The sequence below is a fragment of the Anolis sagrei genome, chromosome 2 (assembly GCF_037176765.1).
Source record: "Anolis sagrei isolate rAnoSag1 chromosome 2, rAnoSag1.mat, whole genome shotgun sequence".
Lineage (NCBI taxonomy): Eukaryota > Metazoa > Chordata > Lepidosauria > Squamata > Dactyloidae > Anolis > Anolis sagrei.
This window is the reverse complement of record NC_090022.1, coordinates 80472849-80487344: the sequence shown is the minus strand read 5'-3', so window position 1 is coordinate 80487344 and position 14496 is coordinate 80472849. Positions and strand designations below refer to the sequence as shown.

General features: G+C 37.3%; 1 protein-coding gene across 2 annotated transcripts in view; it reads left to right on the top strand.

The window, feature by feature from the left end:
- Positions 1–14496, top strand: part of CYFIP2 (cytoplasmic FMR1 interacting protein 2) — a 79102-nt gene that overhangs the window by 44738 nt on the left and 19868 nt on the right. For both annotated transcript variants that reach the window (XM_060765548.2, XM_060765547.2), the window contains exons 20-26: positions 1319–1427; positions 2072–2191; positions 3245–3444; positions 4165–4252; positions 7346–7489; positions 8905–8995; positions 10441–10571. In XM_060765548.2, the coding sequence (XP_060621531.1) occupies positions 1319–1427; positions 2072–2191; positions 3245–3444; positions 4165–4252; positions 7346–7489; positions 8905–8995; positions 10441–10571 (883 nt within the window). The remainder of the gene's footprint in view (positions 1–1318; positions 1428–2071; positions 2192–3244; positions 3445–4164; positions 4253–7345; positions 7490–8904; positions 8996–10440; positions 10572–14496) is intronic.

Here is a 14496-nt window from a genome sequence, read left to right as displayed (position 1 = left end):
CAGATATTGTGGGATTTTCTGCCTTGATATTCTGGGATATAGGGCTGTGTGGAAGGGCCCTTATTCTCATATGTCATGAGAAAGAATTGACATCCTGCAAACTATTTGGCCTTCTCTCTTTTTTTTTTTAATATAATCTTTATTCACATTTTCCATATACATATAATTAAAACTATTTGGCCTTCTCTTCTTCAATATTGTGTACTTTGATTTCACAATGCAGGCACCACAACTGCAACTGGTACAGATCTGAGGACTGCACCTGTATCGAGGGCAGGATCTACACTGCCTTATAATGCAGTTTGAACTGTATTGTACTGCATGATATGGATCTGCACAATTGTAGATCCAGGCTTTGTGTAATTCATGTGCTAATCAGAGGAGGTTACATTGGGGGAATATAGGTAGAGTTTGAAGTGCATATATAAAATTCCCATTTTTACCAATAGGCCTATATTCAACCTGTTTTTCTGAAAAATAGTATTATGAATATTAGTATTAGCTTCAAAGTAATAGCATAAAGTGAGGTGCTTTAACTACAACAAGAAATAAAGGAATGAAATATTTTTTTTATTAATGACACAAGTCATTAATGACAAAATAGACCAGTCTACATGCTGTTGGAAGTCCCAAGCAGAGTCGACTCCTTGAATCAGTTCTTGAACAAGGAGTCAATATTAAAGTAAATGTCATTGACTCACTACGTCTTCATTAGTTGATATTAATAATTGGAAATAAGACCTTTATAGTGTTTTCTAGCCTAGTTCACTCTAGTTCAGGGATGGGCAAAATGTATGGCACCCAGGGACTATTCAGCCTCCCTGCCATAAAGACCATACACTAATAGCAGGTTCAAAAAAATTGCTTTGCAGTCCGCCTCCACTTTGCTTTGTAGTCCCCCTCCAAATGATGGCAGAAAGCAATATTCCAGCTTGCCTATGGAGTTCAGGATGCTTGTGAGATAGGAATATGTTAATGTATTTCTCCATGTTTGGACCAAGCTTTCTACTTGAATTGGGAAGCAAAATTGTATACAAATCATGCTGATTTTTTTTAAATTGGAGTGCAGATTTGGGAGAATTTGGATTTCAGAGCTCATTGGGGAAGAAGGTCTAGGGACTGCATCTGGCCTGCAAGTTTCAGTATCCCCATCTGGTCTAGATATTTTGGACTGCAAGTCCCAAATGAATTCAGTGATCTTGATGGTAGTTCTACTTGCTCCATAGATTTCTATCTAGGTATAATTTAATTAATCAAGTGAATTAAGCCAGTAATATGCAATCAAGTAAAAGTATTGACAAACATTTTCAAATTGCAGTGTCTTACTGGATAAACGATTCCGGGCTGAATGTAAAAACTACGGAGTAATTATCCCTTATCCACCTTCCAACCGATATGAAACATTACTCAAACAGAGGCATGTCCAGGTATGGCACAGTCAGTCCCAACAAAATTCCCAGTCTTTTATTTTTTTTTCTGGGAAGCAATGATGGATTTACACATTCATTTTAGATCCTGAAGTATGCATGTGTGCATGATATTGAGGTGTGCATGGCACTCTGTCTTAAAGAAGGACATGCATAGATGCATGTCTTCATAATTTCTTATAGCATATCTTGAAATCAGCATCCCGGTAATAAATATGTCTACATGTAGTGTGGAGCATATAGTCTAACTGAAACAAAATAATAGGCAGTATTGGGCTGAGCAGGTATAGTTGGCATTTTTCTCATCCATGTTCTCCTCCCCACATCCCACCTGTGTCACTTGCTTTGTCTTGTTTTCATATGGCCTAGTGACTATTTACAACCACTGAATCTACACTATGTGTGCATAACTGCACTTTTCATCTACATTGCACATCAAGGAACAAGGCAGCATGTATTAGTCTGAAATCTGGATCTGCTCCTTTCACTAAATTGAATAGACCTGATTCCTTATCTCTATTTTAGTAAAGGTACACTGAGTAATGCGTTATGGTTCCAATTTTGTTGTTTATCTACATTTTGTCCTAGATGTGCTCTTATTTCTAATCACCCTCTTATTTTCTGTCTGTGCCTTCTCTAAACAGCTACTAGGAAGGTCAATCGACCTAAACAGGCTTATCACCCAGCGGATCTCAGCTGCAATGTACAAATCATTAGACCAGGCTATTAGTCGCTTTGAGAGTGAAGATCTGACCTCCATTGTGGTAAGCATTGTCCAAATGCTTTTTATAACACAGATGTTTCATGTCTGATGCATCTCTGACTGGTATAGTCTGTTATCTTCAGCTACACTGTTGGTTAAACTATACTGTTATTAATATCTTTATTTGTAGTAGATTCAGTTCTGCTCATGTATGTATTACAGCCATCAGTCATAAGATTTTGCTGACAGTCTTCTGTACCACTGTTGACTCTTGGTTATTGTCCACATTTCACACTCTTATTTCCAGATGAGAGAGGTCTCATCAACCTTTACATGGGATTCTTGACAGTTTTCACATTCAAAACATTTTATTTTAATATGGATCAGATTTTCAATGAGGAATCAAATTTAGACACCAGAATGATAATTTTCAGGTAGTTCAATCAGTATGTTCAGCTGCTAGAAAATTGTAGCTTGATAGCAGGCCAGTAATCAAGGAAGTTCTGTCTCTAGTTTCAGGGCTATATGTCAGGCTGGATCTACACTGCCATATAATCCAGATAATCTGTTTTGAACAGGATTTTAGGAGTCTACACTGCCATATAACTCAGTTCAAAGCAGATATCTGGATTTTATAAGACAGTGTAGATGGGGTCTCAATTGGACCTCCTCTCCCAGTTCGCAGTATAATAATAAGGATTGTAAGATTTACTTGTGTATTGCCTTATTCTTCTCCTTGCATCTGTTCAAATCAGGAACTCATTAAGGCTTCCTCATCTGACATACTCACCATTAGCAACTTCTTAGAAAAGTATCTTCATTAGATAAGAGCCTAAGAAGAGCCCTGCTGGGTCATGGAGCCCACTTTGTCCTTACGAGTTTCTTATGAAAAGCCTAGCAGTGCTTCTCACATTTTCCATCAATAGGTTTCACCTGCCGCAAGTATTCAAATGGCAGGAGAAAGCCTCACTCTCCATTCTTTATATGCCTCCCAGCTTGATTTTATAATGAAAGGATATCCATGGTGTGCAGGAAATACTGTCTATTGAAGTAACTCACTTCTGGACCTTGATCTTGCAAAACATCTTTTTGCTACTTCTTTCTCTGGATGCAGGAGCTGGAGTGGCTTTTGGAGATAAATCGCCTGACACATAGACTACTGTGCAAACACATGACCCTGGACAGTTTTGATGCCATGTTTCGAGAGGCCAATCACAATGTTTCAGCTCCTTATGGGCGCATCACACTACATGTCTTCTGGGAGCTTAATTTTGACTTCTTACCTAATTACTGCTACAATGGGTCTACTAACAGGTAAGGAAATCTCAAAATGGAGTGCTTTGTACCTTTGAAGATTAGATTTGAGTCACTTTGTGCTTTGTATCCATCTAGGCCCAAACTAAGTTGAATTAATAAATTAATTAAGCATAATATTAGTTACAGTAACTTTACATATATTTTTGAACTTGCCAGGGATGGGACAGTCTTGGTATTAGATCAGAAATATATTTCTAACTAAAATATAACTGGAAAGGTTGTTGTAATGAGATGATGTGGTATGTGGAGTGATTGAGGAGAACATCATGTTGACTTTTCCAAGCAGTTTAGGGATACTGGAAATATGTGTATAGACATTAAGTAGATTGAATAAAATCAACCAAAAGGTTTGTGCTACTATATTGCAAAGAATTTATGGAATAAATGATGGATAAAATATTTAGTCTTTTAAAAAGGTTTTGAAAGGATGGGTTATGAGAAAATATACCTAATTTTGGACAATTTAGTAAAAATCATAGCAATCTGAGTAGTGACTAGATAACATCATTACAACCAGCAAAAAAAAAAAAAAAGCCATATAGCTATCTAGCACTCTTAGTAGATGACTATAATGGGAAAATTGTTTCTGACAGAAAATCAATTAGGGAGGTGGGGAATCATTTGTTTGTACACAGTTTTGATTCAGAAAATTGGACACAACTGTTTCAAAATGAGCTTATGATAAATCCATTTTCCTTTCATTTTCATAAACACTAGATTTGTGCGAACGGCCATTCCATTCACCCAAGAACCCCAGAGAGATAAACCTGCCAACGTTCAGCCGTATTATCTTTATGGATCCAAGGTTAGTCAAAAAGGTCATTTCCTATTCATTTTGGAAGGAGTTTGTTTAGGAAAATAGAACATGTGGTGGGATCTCATTAATCACAGATTATATTGATCAAAAGGAAACGAGAGAAAAGCAATATAAATTGGGGGGGGGGGGCTTTCATTTAATGACCTAAATCTGATGCTTGCAGTAACATCAGAATGTTTCTTCCCTCCCCCTCGCAGCCCTTCCCAAAACATTAAAAAACCATGCTCTGAGAGTTTTCAAACCCTTCCAAGGAGTGCAGTAGGTAGTGCTGCTGAGAACAGATGAGAGATTGTCCCTCTTCCATCTGTGCTCACAGAAGTTGCTTCTATAAATGCAGGGTCAATGTTGGAATTTAAGAAACTGCTGATAATCCAAACTCATTCATCTTTATTTTACTTATGTATGTGTGTGTATTTGTTTCTAGTAAAGGGATTTTTTTTATTTATTGAGAGGAGTGGGGAATCACAAATGTTGGTCCAACCCTCAGTGTCTGTGGATTTGGCAAAAGCTTTGGGAGGTGTTTCTATCCTTTTATAGCTGGGTATATAGAGGCTCTCTTTGCTGCTAGAACTCATGATTGCACACAGACCTTAGAGGAAAATTTGATGTACCCTATAAGTTTCCATAGGATTGCAGCCTGTCATGCTAGCTGCAGATTCCCATTATGAACTCATGTGTGATTTAAAATACTCTAATAAATGTCACTGTCAGATTTATTGATTTGAATTCTGTTCTGCCTCTGTCAGAAAAAAGAATTGGATAAAATATGGCTATTTAGATCATAATATTGAAATCCGTCAGATCTGCCTGCCTGCAAGCCATCATTATTGTACAGGGGAAGCTGAAAGCATGGTAGACATTAATTCTGTTTCACAGCTCTGTCTATGCTTTCCTAACTTGTTTAATACTTTTAATACATCTGTTCAAATCAGGAACTTATTAAGGCTTCCTCATCTGCCATACTCACTGTAAAGAGGAGCGTATATGCCACCAATTTGTAACGTCTTAGGAGAGAGGAGGGACGATTTATTCTTTATTACTCTTAATGGTGCCACCAATGTGTGATGTGAGGTATTATTGGGAGATACGGCACACTGGACGCAAAATTAATGGAGGTGAGGCAGTCTTCAAACAAAAGTTAACAAGTTTATTGAGCACAAAGCGTGTGGTTGCAAATTGTAACTTTTCTTATAGAACTCAGAATAATGCTTGGTTAGTTGAATGTTACACTTTTTCAGGTTATACAGTATCTTCCTGAGGTGAAGCACTTATTACAAAACAAAGTTCCAATACAGGGATGTCTCCCTTATCTGATCCTCCCTTGATCAGATACTTAATAAGCTTATTCTTTAGCCTTTCTTTAGACTAACGGAATACTGGTTATGTTTCCCTTATCAGCCTCTCTAGGCTAAGAAACTTCCAGTAGCTTAATCTGGCTTTCCAAAGCCTCAAAACTTTGCTTCACAATTCACTCTTTTACAGCTATAACCTCCTAATCTTTCCTCTACCAATTCCTCACCCTCCAATCTTAACTCCTGACTGCTCACTCCTCTAACCCTAAACCCTAACTCTGACTGAACTTAAACTGTCGTTTTTCAAACTCTCCCCTCTAAGCTCCTCCCACTTCTCTACAGCATCGTCTCCATGGTAACGCACTCCTCTCAGCTAGGCCGCTCCAGCATTAGTGCAACCAATCCAAACACAAATACAGTTAAAGTCATACAATTTATAATCAACTTCTTTACACTCACCATTAGCAACTTCTTAGAAAAGTATCTTCATTAGATAAGAGCCTAAGAAGAGCCCTGCTGGGTCATGGAGCCCAGTAAAAGAATCTGAATTTGTTGACATTAATATACCTCAGTGTAAAATGAAACAGTTTTCAAGAGGATGCCCAGTTGGTACATTACTTGTACCAGAAAATACTGTAGGTGGCTTTCATAATACCGTATTCACTTTGCTTCCAATGAGTGTTTCATCCCAACGGTGTTTTACAGCTTCCATCAATTTATCTGTCATCTCAGTTCTTTATCTCATTATTAGTGATGGGCTATACAGGTGTTTTAATATGCATATACATAATATACAATATCAGGCACATGTTTATTTCAGTTATTCATTTTATAGTGTACACTATATTCAAAGATCCTGGGATTGTTTATTCTAAAAGTAAATGTAAAACAATAAATAATAACAATTAAAAGATTCAAATATATTCAAAGGTTTATCAGTTAAAAACACAGACAATTAATGTCAACTTATTTGGAGAAGAGTTCTACAAATACCTTGGACTGCCAAAGTTCCATTTTGAAATAGGATGTCATGTTTCTTTTTCAAGGCTACAAGTGTGGATTGCAGTTCTTTTGACTGTTATTTTGAAACAAGGATGGAGAGCTGCTGGCCCATAGGATAAGTCCATCCCACCCACTCTTTTCAGGTCAACCCTTGTCTAGAATAGGGAAAGAAATCCCCACTGTTATCTCAAGTCAACAATCTATTATAACAGCAGGATTCCCAGTTTGTTTGTTTCTTCATTGTCTTTTTTTTCTTTTTAAATTTTTAATATTTTATTTCAAAAAGATAATACACCAATTATATATATTGCAGACATATACACATACACATACATAGACAACCCGCCACCCACAGTACAGTTACCCCTCAACCCACCCACCACCCTGGCTTCCATCCTTGTTTAACCCTCTATACTTCTAATGCAAAAAAATTCCTCTTGTTTTTATTTCTTTAGCTCTCCCGTCAAGTATGCTAAGGCCAGCTTCCAGTTTCTTTCAAATATTTCATGATTTTCATATTTCAAATTGCTAGAAATCTTAGCCATCTGTGCATAATCCCACAGTTTATCCTTCCAATTTTTGATGCTTAATGTTTTCTCCCCTTTCCAATCTTTGTCTTTTTCAACCCCAGGGATAGGCACAGCACTAAATGAAGCCAGGCCTTGGGCTTTCCTTTGGGTCATATGGCTTGGTGGAGCCACTTCATACCATCCTCAAGGCCCCTAGTGATAATTTACTGGTTATCCTTTGCTTCTAGTAACTGTCTTGTTCCTGTTTCCTTCCCCAGCCACTCAACATTGCTTACAGCCACATTTATAGTTCATATCGGAACTTTGTGGGGCCTCCTCACTTCAAGACAATCTGCCGCCTCCTTGGATACCAGGGGATTGCTGTGGTTATGGAGGAGCTACTCAAAATTGTCAAGAGCCTGGTAAGGGTGGGATTTGAACTTACAGATGAGACTCATGCCAGAAACTCAGACAGCTCTGGCTGGGACATAATGTGTTAAAAGTAGATTATTTTTGAGCATGTATTTATCATGTGCTTTCCAAGAAAGTTAATCTAATTTTGTTTATACTGTGGTCCCTTGATATCCACCGGGGTTGATTCTAGGATCCCTTTCCTCCCATGGTTACCAGAAACCATGGGTGCGCGAGTCCCATTATATGCAGTTGTGTACTAAAAGGTATCCCTTATGTTCAATGGCAAAATCAAGGTTTGCCTTTTGGATTTTATATATAGATATAGATATAGATATTCAAGCAATTTGCCTTGAAATTATGCACAAACTCTCACACAAAGATTTGTTGAGGATTGCTGTTTAAGTTTTAAGCTGTTTACCTCCTTAAACAGAAGTTAAATAGACAACCATTTCTGAAAATGTGTTTGCTTTTTTTTTTGTGAGCTGTCATGGTATGGTGGGATTTGCTTATTTTTTTAAAAAAAAACTGATATGGATATGCCTACACATTGGACTACAATGAAAGTATTTTACTATCTTTGTTCATGCTTAATTTTAATATTCTTAGCTGGCTTACATCAGCAAAGGTGGTGGCGCAATGGGTTAAATCCTTGTGCCAGAAGTACTGCTGACCAAAAGGTTGATGGTGCGAATCCAGGGAGCGGGGCGAGTTCCTGTCCGTCAGCTCCAGATTCTCATATGGAGACATGAGAAAAGCCTCCCATAGGATGGTAAATCATCCAGGTGACCCCTGGGGAACATCCTTACAGACAGCCAATTCTCACACCAGAAGTGACTTGCAGTTTCTCAAGTCGCTCCTTACATGAAAAAAAGAAAAGAAAGTAGATCACAAAGTGAAAGTGGTCATTTCTAGAAATCTGTAAATATGCCCACTGTAAGTGACAGACATCTGATTCTATCAAGCAAATATTTCCTGGTGATCTTTGGAAGCTGCTTAAAAGCCCCATATTGCCACATAACTTCAGATAGCTTCCATATGACATCACAGATAAAGCCTGAAGCCCCCATGAGAGCTTTTCTGGGTGTTCAAATTAGGAAACTCTAGTATAAAATGAGATATATATTTTAAGGGACAGTATGATGTGAATGAGCCTCTGATTCCTTATCCCCAAACTTTGTACTCATGATTAAGATGAGGAGCCCCAGAATCTGTCAATATTTCCATAATTCAGCATGTCATCAGAAATAAGATAGTACTTTCTGCCTAGGAAAGAGAGAATCAGTATTTCTGGGAACCAAACATTTTGGCTGACCATTAAAACTGCCCTAAACTGGTGTGCCCAGAACTGACCTCCTTATAAAGAAACTTTCAACTTTAGGGCTGTTTCTTAGGTCTGATTTTTATCTTTAACTGCTTCCTGTAGTTGCAAGGGACCATCCTTCAGTATGTGAAAACCTTGATAGAGGTGATGCCCAAAATCTGCCGACTGCCAAGGCATGAGTATGGATCTCCAGGTTGGTACTTGGATCACATTATGAGTCATCAATAAATATTAATTCTTTGTTATTTATGGCACTTGAATTATGTCCCTTCTCCATGGTGATTTAACTCAATTTTCCTGATTCAAAGAACTTTAAGACAAGATGGTATGGCTCATTTAAAACCTCACAGTGATCTACAGAGCAATAGGGATTTGAATATCAAATCAGTAGTTTACATCAAGTGCTTTGTCCACTATGCCATACTCCCACTAAATAATTCATTATTATTTAATGAATTGGTTATTTTTAATTCTGTTTTTCCCCCCGCAAAGCAGTATATATCTCTTGCTTTACATCTAAGAGATTTTTGTTTATGTGTAAATATCTTATTTGAGGACTTGTATTTGAGGACTGCCTGTACACAACTGATCCTGGACACTTCTGAGAAGCAGAGGTCAAGGAAATGAAATGTTGTCTACCAGATGCCACCACAAGGAGGCAAATTGCTGGTGTGAGCCGCAGCAGAGGCAGATGTCTCCATTTGTGGTATAGGCAGATTGAAGTGGCCAAGTTACACTGAACCAATCAGGTCTGTAACTACAGACATGACTCCTTATTGTCCCAGTGATGGTTACCTTTAGGAGCAAGGACATGACCCCCGCTTCATCCATGTTTCTCTCAGTTCCTATGAGGTGTAATATAAGGCAGTTCATGAAATCATTCACAAAACATAAAACATAATATACTGAAGTTTTGCATTTGAAAGGTAAATGTATGGTTATCTACTTCAGTATGAATGTAATTTAATGGCACCTTTAAGTGTTGAGCTTTTGTGGATTTCAGTCTACTCCCTCAGATACTGTCCACAGTGCTTTTGAAGAAATGGACTTAAATATACTCAGGTTGATGGTAAAATAAATCAGTCTTAAAGGTGCCCCCAAACTACTCTGTACCATTATATTTTTCCATACTTCTTATTGGAAATTTAGAAAACATATCCAGTTGAGTAAGAAATATTCTGTGCAACTGTATGCATAGTAAGTTATTGCAGAATATGTGGCTGCTGCTCATGTGTATATGGAAAATATATAATATTATATAGAATATTCCTTATTAAATTAAGATACCTAATTTTGTTTACTTAGGAATAGCCTATGTATATTTATATGTAATGGCTTCAGATTCAGTATTCTTACCTTGTTGGTATTTTATTATTTTTATAAATAATTTAAACTGTTTAGCAATGTGAATTTATTTGACTGAAAACATTTGATTGGCAGGTCTGCATAAAATGTTGTTTTGCGAATAAAATTTTCCTTTGGCAAATAAGTTGCTGAGTGAAATCAAAAAGCGAAGGGAAGCCTGATAATAATTCCAGGAAATTTTTATGATGCTGATGAAGCAATATTACAGCCCAACAACATAAATCTTCCTAATTGATAGATATCTCTCACTTCATCCCCATCTCTCTTCTCAAGGAATCCTGGAGTTTTTCCATCACCAACTGAAGGACATAATTGAGTATGCAGAGTTAAAGACAGATGTGTTCCAGAGCTTGAGGGAAGTGGGTAATGCCATTCTTTTTTGCCTTCTCATAGAACAGGCCTTGGTGAGTGAAAATGGATTATTTTGGATATTGGCAGGCTTTAGATATATTTTAAATATAAATGAACAAAAAATTGAATGAACTACCCCAGTTCAACAGAATGTGGTTAATGGAGATATTATTTATTAAGAATTTTATCATTTAAATATGTATGATGATGATTCAGGGATGTAAAGAAATAGAAATGAGAATGGGATTCTATTAATGTAAAAGTTATGTGAATTATGGGCCAGTTTTTTAAATTTGGGTATGGAAAAAAATCATTTCAGATCACCAGTAGATTTATATATAGAGAGAGAGATGTGAACAACTATAATAGTACCAAATAATATGGGGCTCTTTTCTGTGGCCTTTTATATTTGGGATATGTGCCCTGTGTGAAGCTAATCCCAAAACGTCCCAAGACATGTTGGCCTCTGATTTCACTACTTTATTTTCCCCTGATTGTTTCTATCTGCCCAGTATCAAGTATTTCACAGGTACTCACATCAGTGCAGATTCCATGTTTCGTGAAATGTATAGTACTCAAAAAATAATAATAACATAAACAAACCTTTAAAAAGGCCCAATGTCTGATTTCCCAAGCTTTCCCTTTTAGCACCAAACCAAGAATGTAACAGGCTTCTATCTTGATATCTCTCCCGGCTAGTCCTTCTGTTGTTTTAATTAGTCTAAAGAATGTACCTGCTTACAATTCTGGAAGGTATCATAACTCTCAGGTCCTGCATTTTTCTGCTGTGGTTACATTGATCCTTATGATCTGTGTCATATCAACCTGTTCTTGAGTGTGCAGAATTCCTTGTTCTCTGTCTTATTGGATACATAATGAGTTTAATTGTTTCTCATATAATGATGCACCCGTAATATGTTAGGGAACCAACATTAACCTGCCATAGAAGGAAGATCCAATATGGTACTAAGCACAGTGTCATATGTGGGAGGAAAGGAATCTGGAAAGGCTAATCTGAGAAACTAGCGAATGTTTAACAAGATTATCACATCTTTCTCTCTTTCCCTCTTTTAGCTCTTTAATGAAAGTTTTGATTTTGCATGTAAAATAGTTAATTCCTTTGGACATTCTGGTGGTCCTGTAGTCATGCAGAACTCAATGTGATTCAACTTGAGTTCCTGAGTATGGTTATGGTTATACCATGATTTATTGCTTTATTTTTCTCCTTTGAGAAATATGTTGGAATTAGCTTATTTTCCTTAGTGTTCCAAACAGCCAATATTATTCTGACTCTGTGGTCCAGAGCACTATTTATTTTACCACTACAGGCTAATTCCTAGCAAAATGGCCTTTGACAAAAGACCTTCTGAATTCACGATTTCCTGAACATCATAATGTAACTCCACTTCTATAATGTTTTTAAAAACATTTCTGTTTTCATGTACAAATTAATCTATCAATGCACTAATCAATTAACTTAATGAAGTGCTTTAGGCATGCAACAATTTAGACAGTTGTCCTGTTATTATATGATAAACAAAGCATATATGCACAAGGAAGGCCTCCTCATTATCCCCATGAAAGGAAGAAGCACTTATGGGTGTTCACAAAGTTCTTTCCATTGTAGCTGGGAATAAGTGCCTCCTTCTCCTATTCTGAAGGGAAGATGAGATTGGGCAAATGTCCCTGTTCTATACAGGCCTCTTATGAAAGCTGGAAGGACTTGGAATTCACTATATAAATGATATCATATGATTATCAAGTTATACAATAGTTCAGTGGAAGATGAAGTGAATTATGTAACATACCCATCTTCTAAGATGTTCATAAATATACTTTATGTAAACAGCCAAGTCTTTGATGTGGGACTGTGCACAGACTTTTGACACTGTATGGTATGGTAGGAGGTGAGATAATTGATCACAGCATTCCAAATGTGTACTCACGCAGAGACATAGTAACAGCTCTTTTTTCCAGCGTCTTGCTTCTTTGCATGCAGCCTGCGACCATCATGGTTTACTTTGTTGCTGCATTATCCTGTAAAGTCATGCAGAATTTGCTGCCAATCATTACTCAAACTCCTCAAGCTTATTGCTTCCCAGGTCTTGCCTCTTTGTGTGTCTGCAGCTTGGGCTAACTTTGGATATCTGTATATGTTTTTAATTGCTTCTCATTCTCTGGTTCTTTGCTGGGCCTCTTCCAACCCCAACTGAACTATGGTAAATTGAAGGAAGACCCCATTGAGATAAATGAGACTTTACTCCCAAGAAAACATGCTAAGGATTGATACTTTTTAGTCTTTCTCCTCAACAGCATTTATGGGTCTTCCTTTTGCAAGCATCAGTAATACAGTACAGTGCCTTATGTAAAGTGACACAAAATCAAACCAAAATATGCATGCATTACAGAGTATCTTCCAAAAGATAGGGTTATGGAAACCTAGAAACAAAGATAAAAACAATGAAGCTGTCAGTCTGCAAATTATATTTCAAAGTTTTGTTTCCATCCACGAAGAGTATTAAACCATGTGGCATGCTAAGTACATGACATATAAAATACAGTCCATGGATTCATTATCTGTGGTTTGATTGACCCCACTCCCTGGCCCAGAAGTGTTTGTCTCTGGGTTCTTCAGTATGATTCTGTTGTATGTTTCCAACCCAGGAAAAGTAAATATACAAGATTTGCTATTTATCCATGCTTTCAGATATCCACGGGGGTACTTGGAATGTATCTCCCATGGGTATCGCGGTTGTACGATACATGTTTAAGACTCCTTCCTTTCTTCTTTTTTTTTCAAAAACACTCTAGTGAGCACATAAAGCCCTGAACTGGATTGAGATTAGTATGAGTATGTGTGAGAGAATTAAACCTTTCCTTCCCACCAATTTTTAGTTCAGAATCCCTTATGGAATTTTCTTCTTTTATAAAAGCCTTTGCACAGTGGGCAAAAGCAAACTTTCCCCCCAAGATAAAAACATTTTAAAAACCTAAAAGGTATAAGAAGTTCTGTTCTTCATGCTGCATAATGTCCCCGATTAAGGCCCCTCTTCCTGGTTTTATACTGCAAAAGTCAGAACCTCATTCAAATATATTAGAATGTTGTGCTCTGAAAAATGAGAGATGCTATCTGCATTTAAGCCTGTATTTTCAAGCAGAAAACTGGTACATTGGCTTTTAAGTAAATCTCCTTTGCATAATAACCCAATTAGATCTTAGTAAGATTTTTTTTTTTGGGGGGGGGGATAGAATCCTGCATGCAGTAGCCATGAGGGCTAAAGCATTCTAGAAGTTATAGTCCATATCTACCCTTTCTGCCTTTTACATCTACAAATTTGCACTCATGTGAACTAACTATCAATAGACAACAATAAGCATGTGGGAAATAAATGAAACAAATGACAACTGCAGTGCTTTTACATTGATTGCAGTACACATACAACAGTGTGGCAAGGCATTTTGTAACTTCTAGACAGACTGTTAGCCAACTGCGAGTGTCCAGTTCCTTCAGGCTGAAGTTGCTTAGTGCAATTAGAATAACTGTGGGCAACAAACTTTTTTGCCCCAATCCCCCTATATTTCTTAAACCTCAGATATTACCAGTAACACCCACACATTTCTCAGGAGAATACTTTTCCTGTGTGTCATTTGGAATGGGTCTCTAGCATTGCAGCAAAAAAGGTTAACCTGGCATCAGGTTTTTTCTCACAATGCAAACTAGAGTTTGGGAAGTTTAAATATAAATCCATGGAATGATTCCAGGGAAAGACCAATCTTTATTCTCCTATCACATTGCCTGCTGTCTCATTTTTAAAAGACCACAGGAAACCTGCTCTGTCTAGTTTAGCCTTAGGCTCTGCAGGCAGTTAGGGTTCCAAAATAGGCAGGTTTACATAACATGCTTGGCAGGGCTCCATTCCTTCAGTAAAACCTGGTGATTCCTGGAGGCTGACTTTTCACCTGAGTCTAAGAATTTAA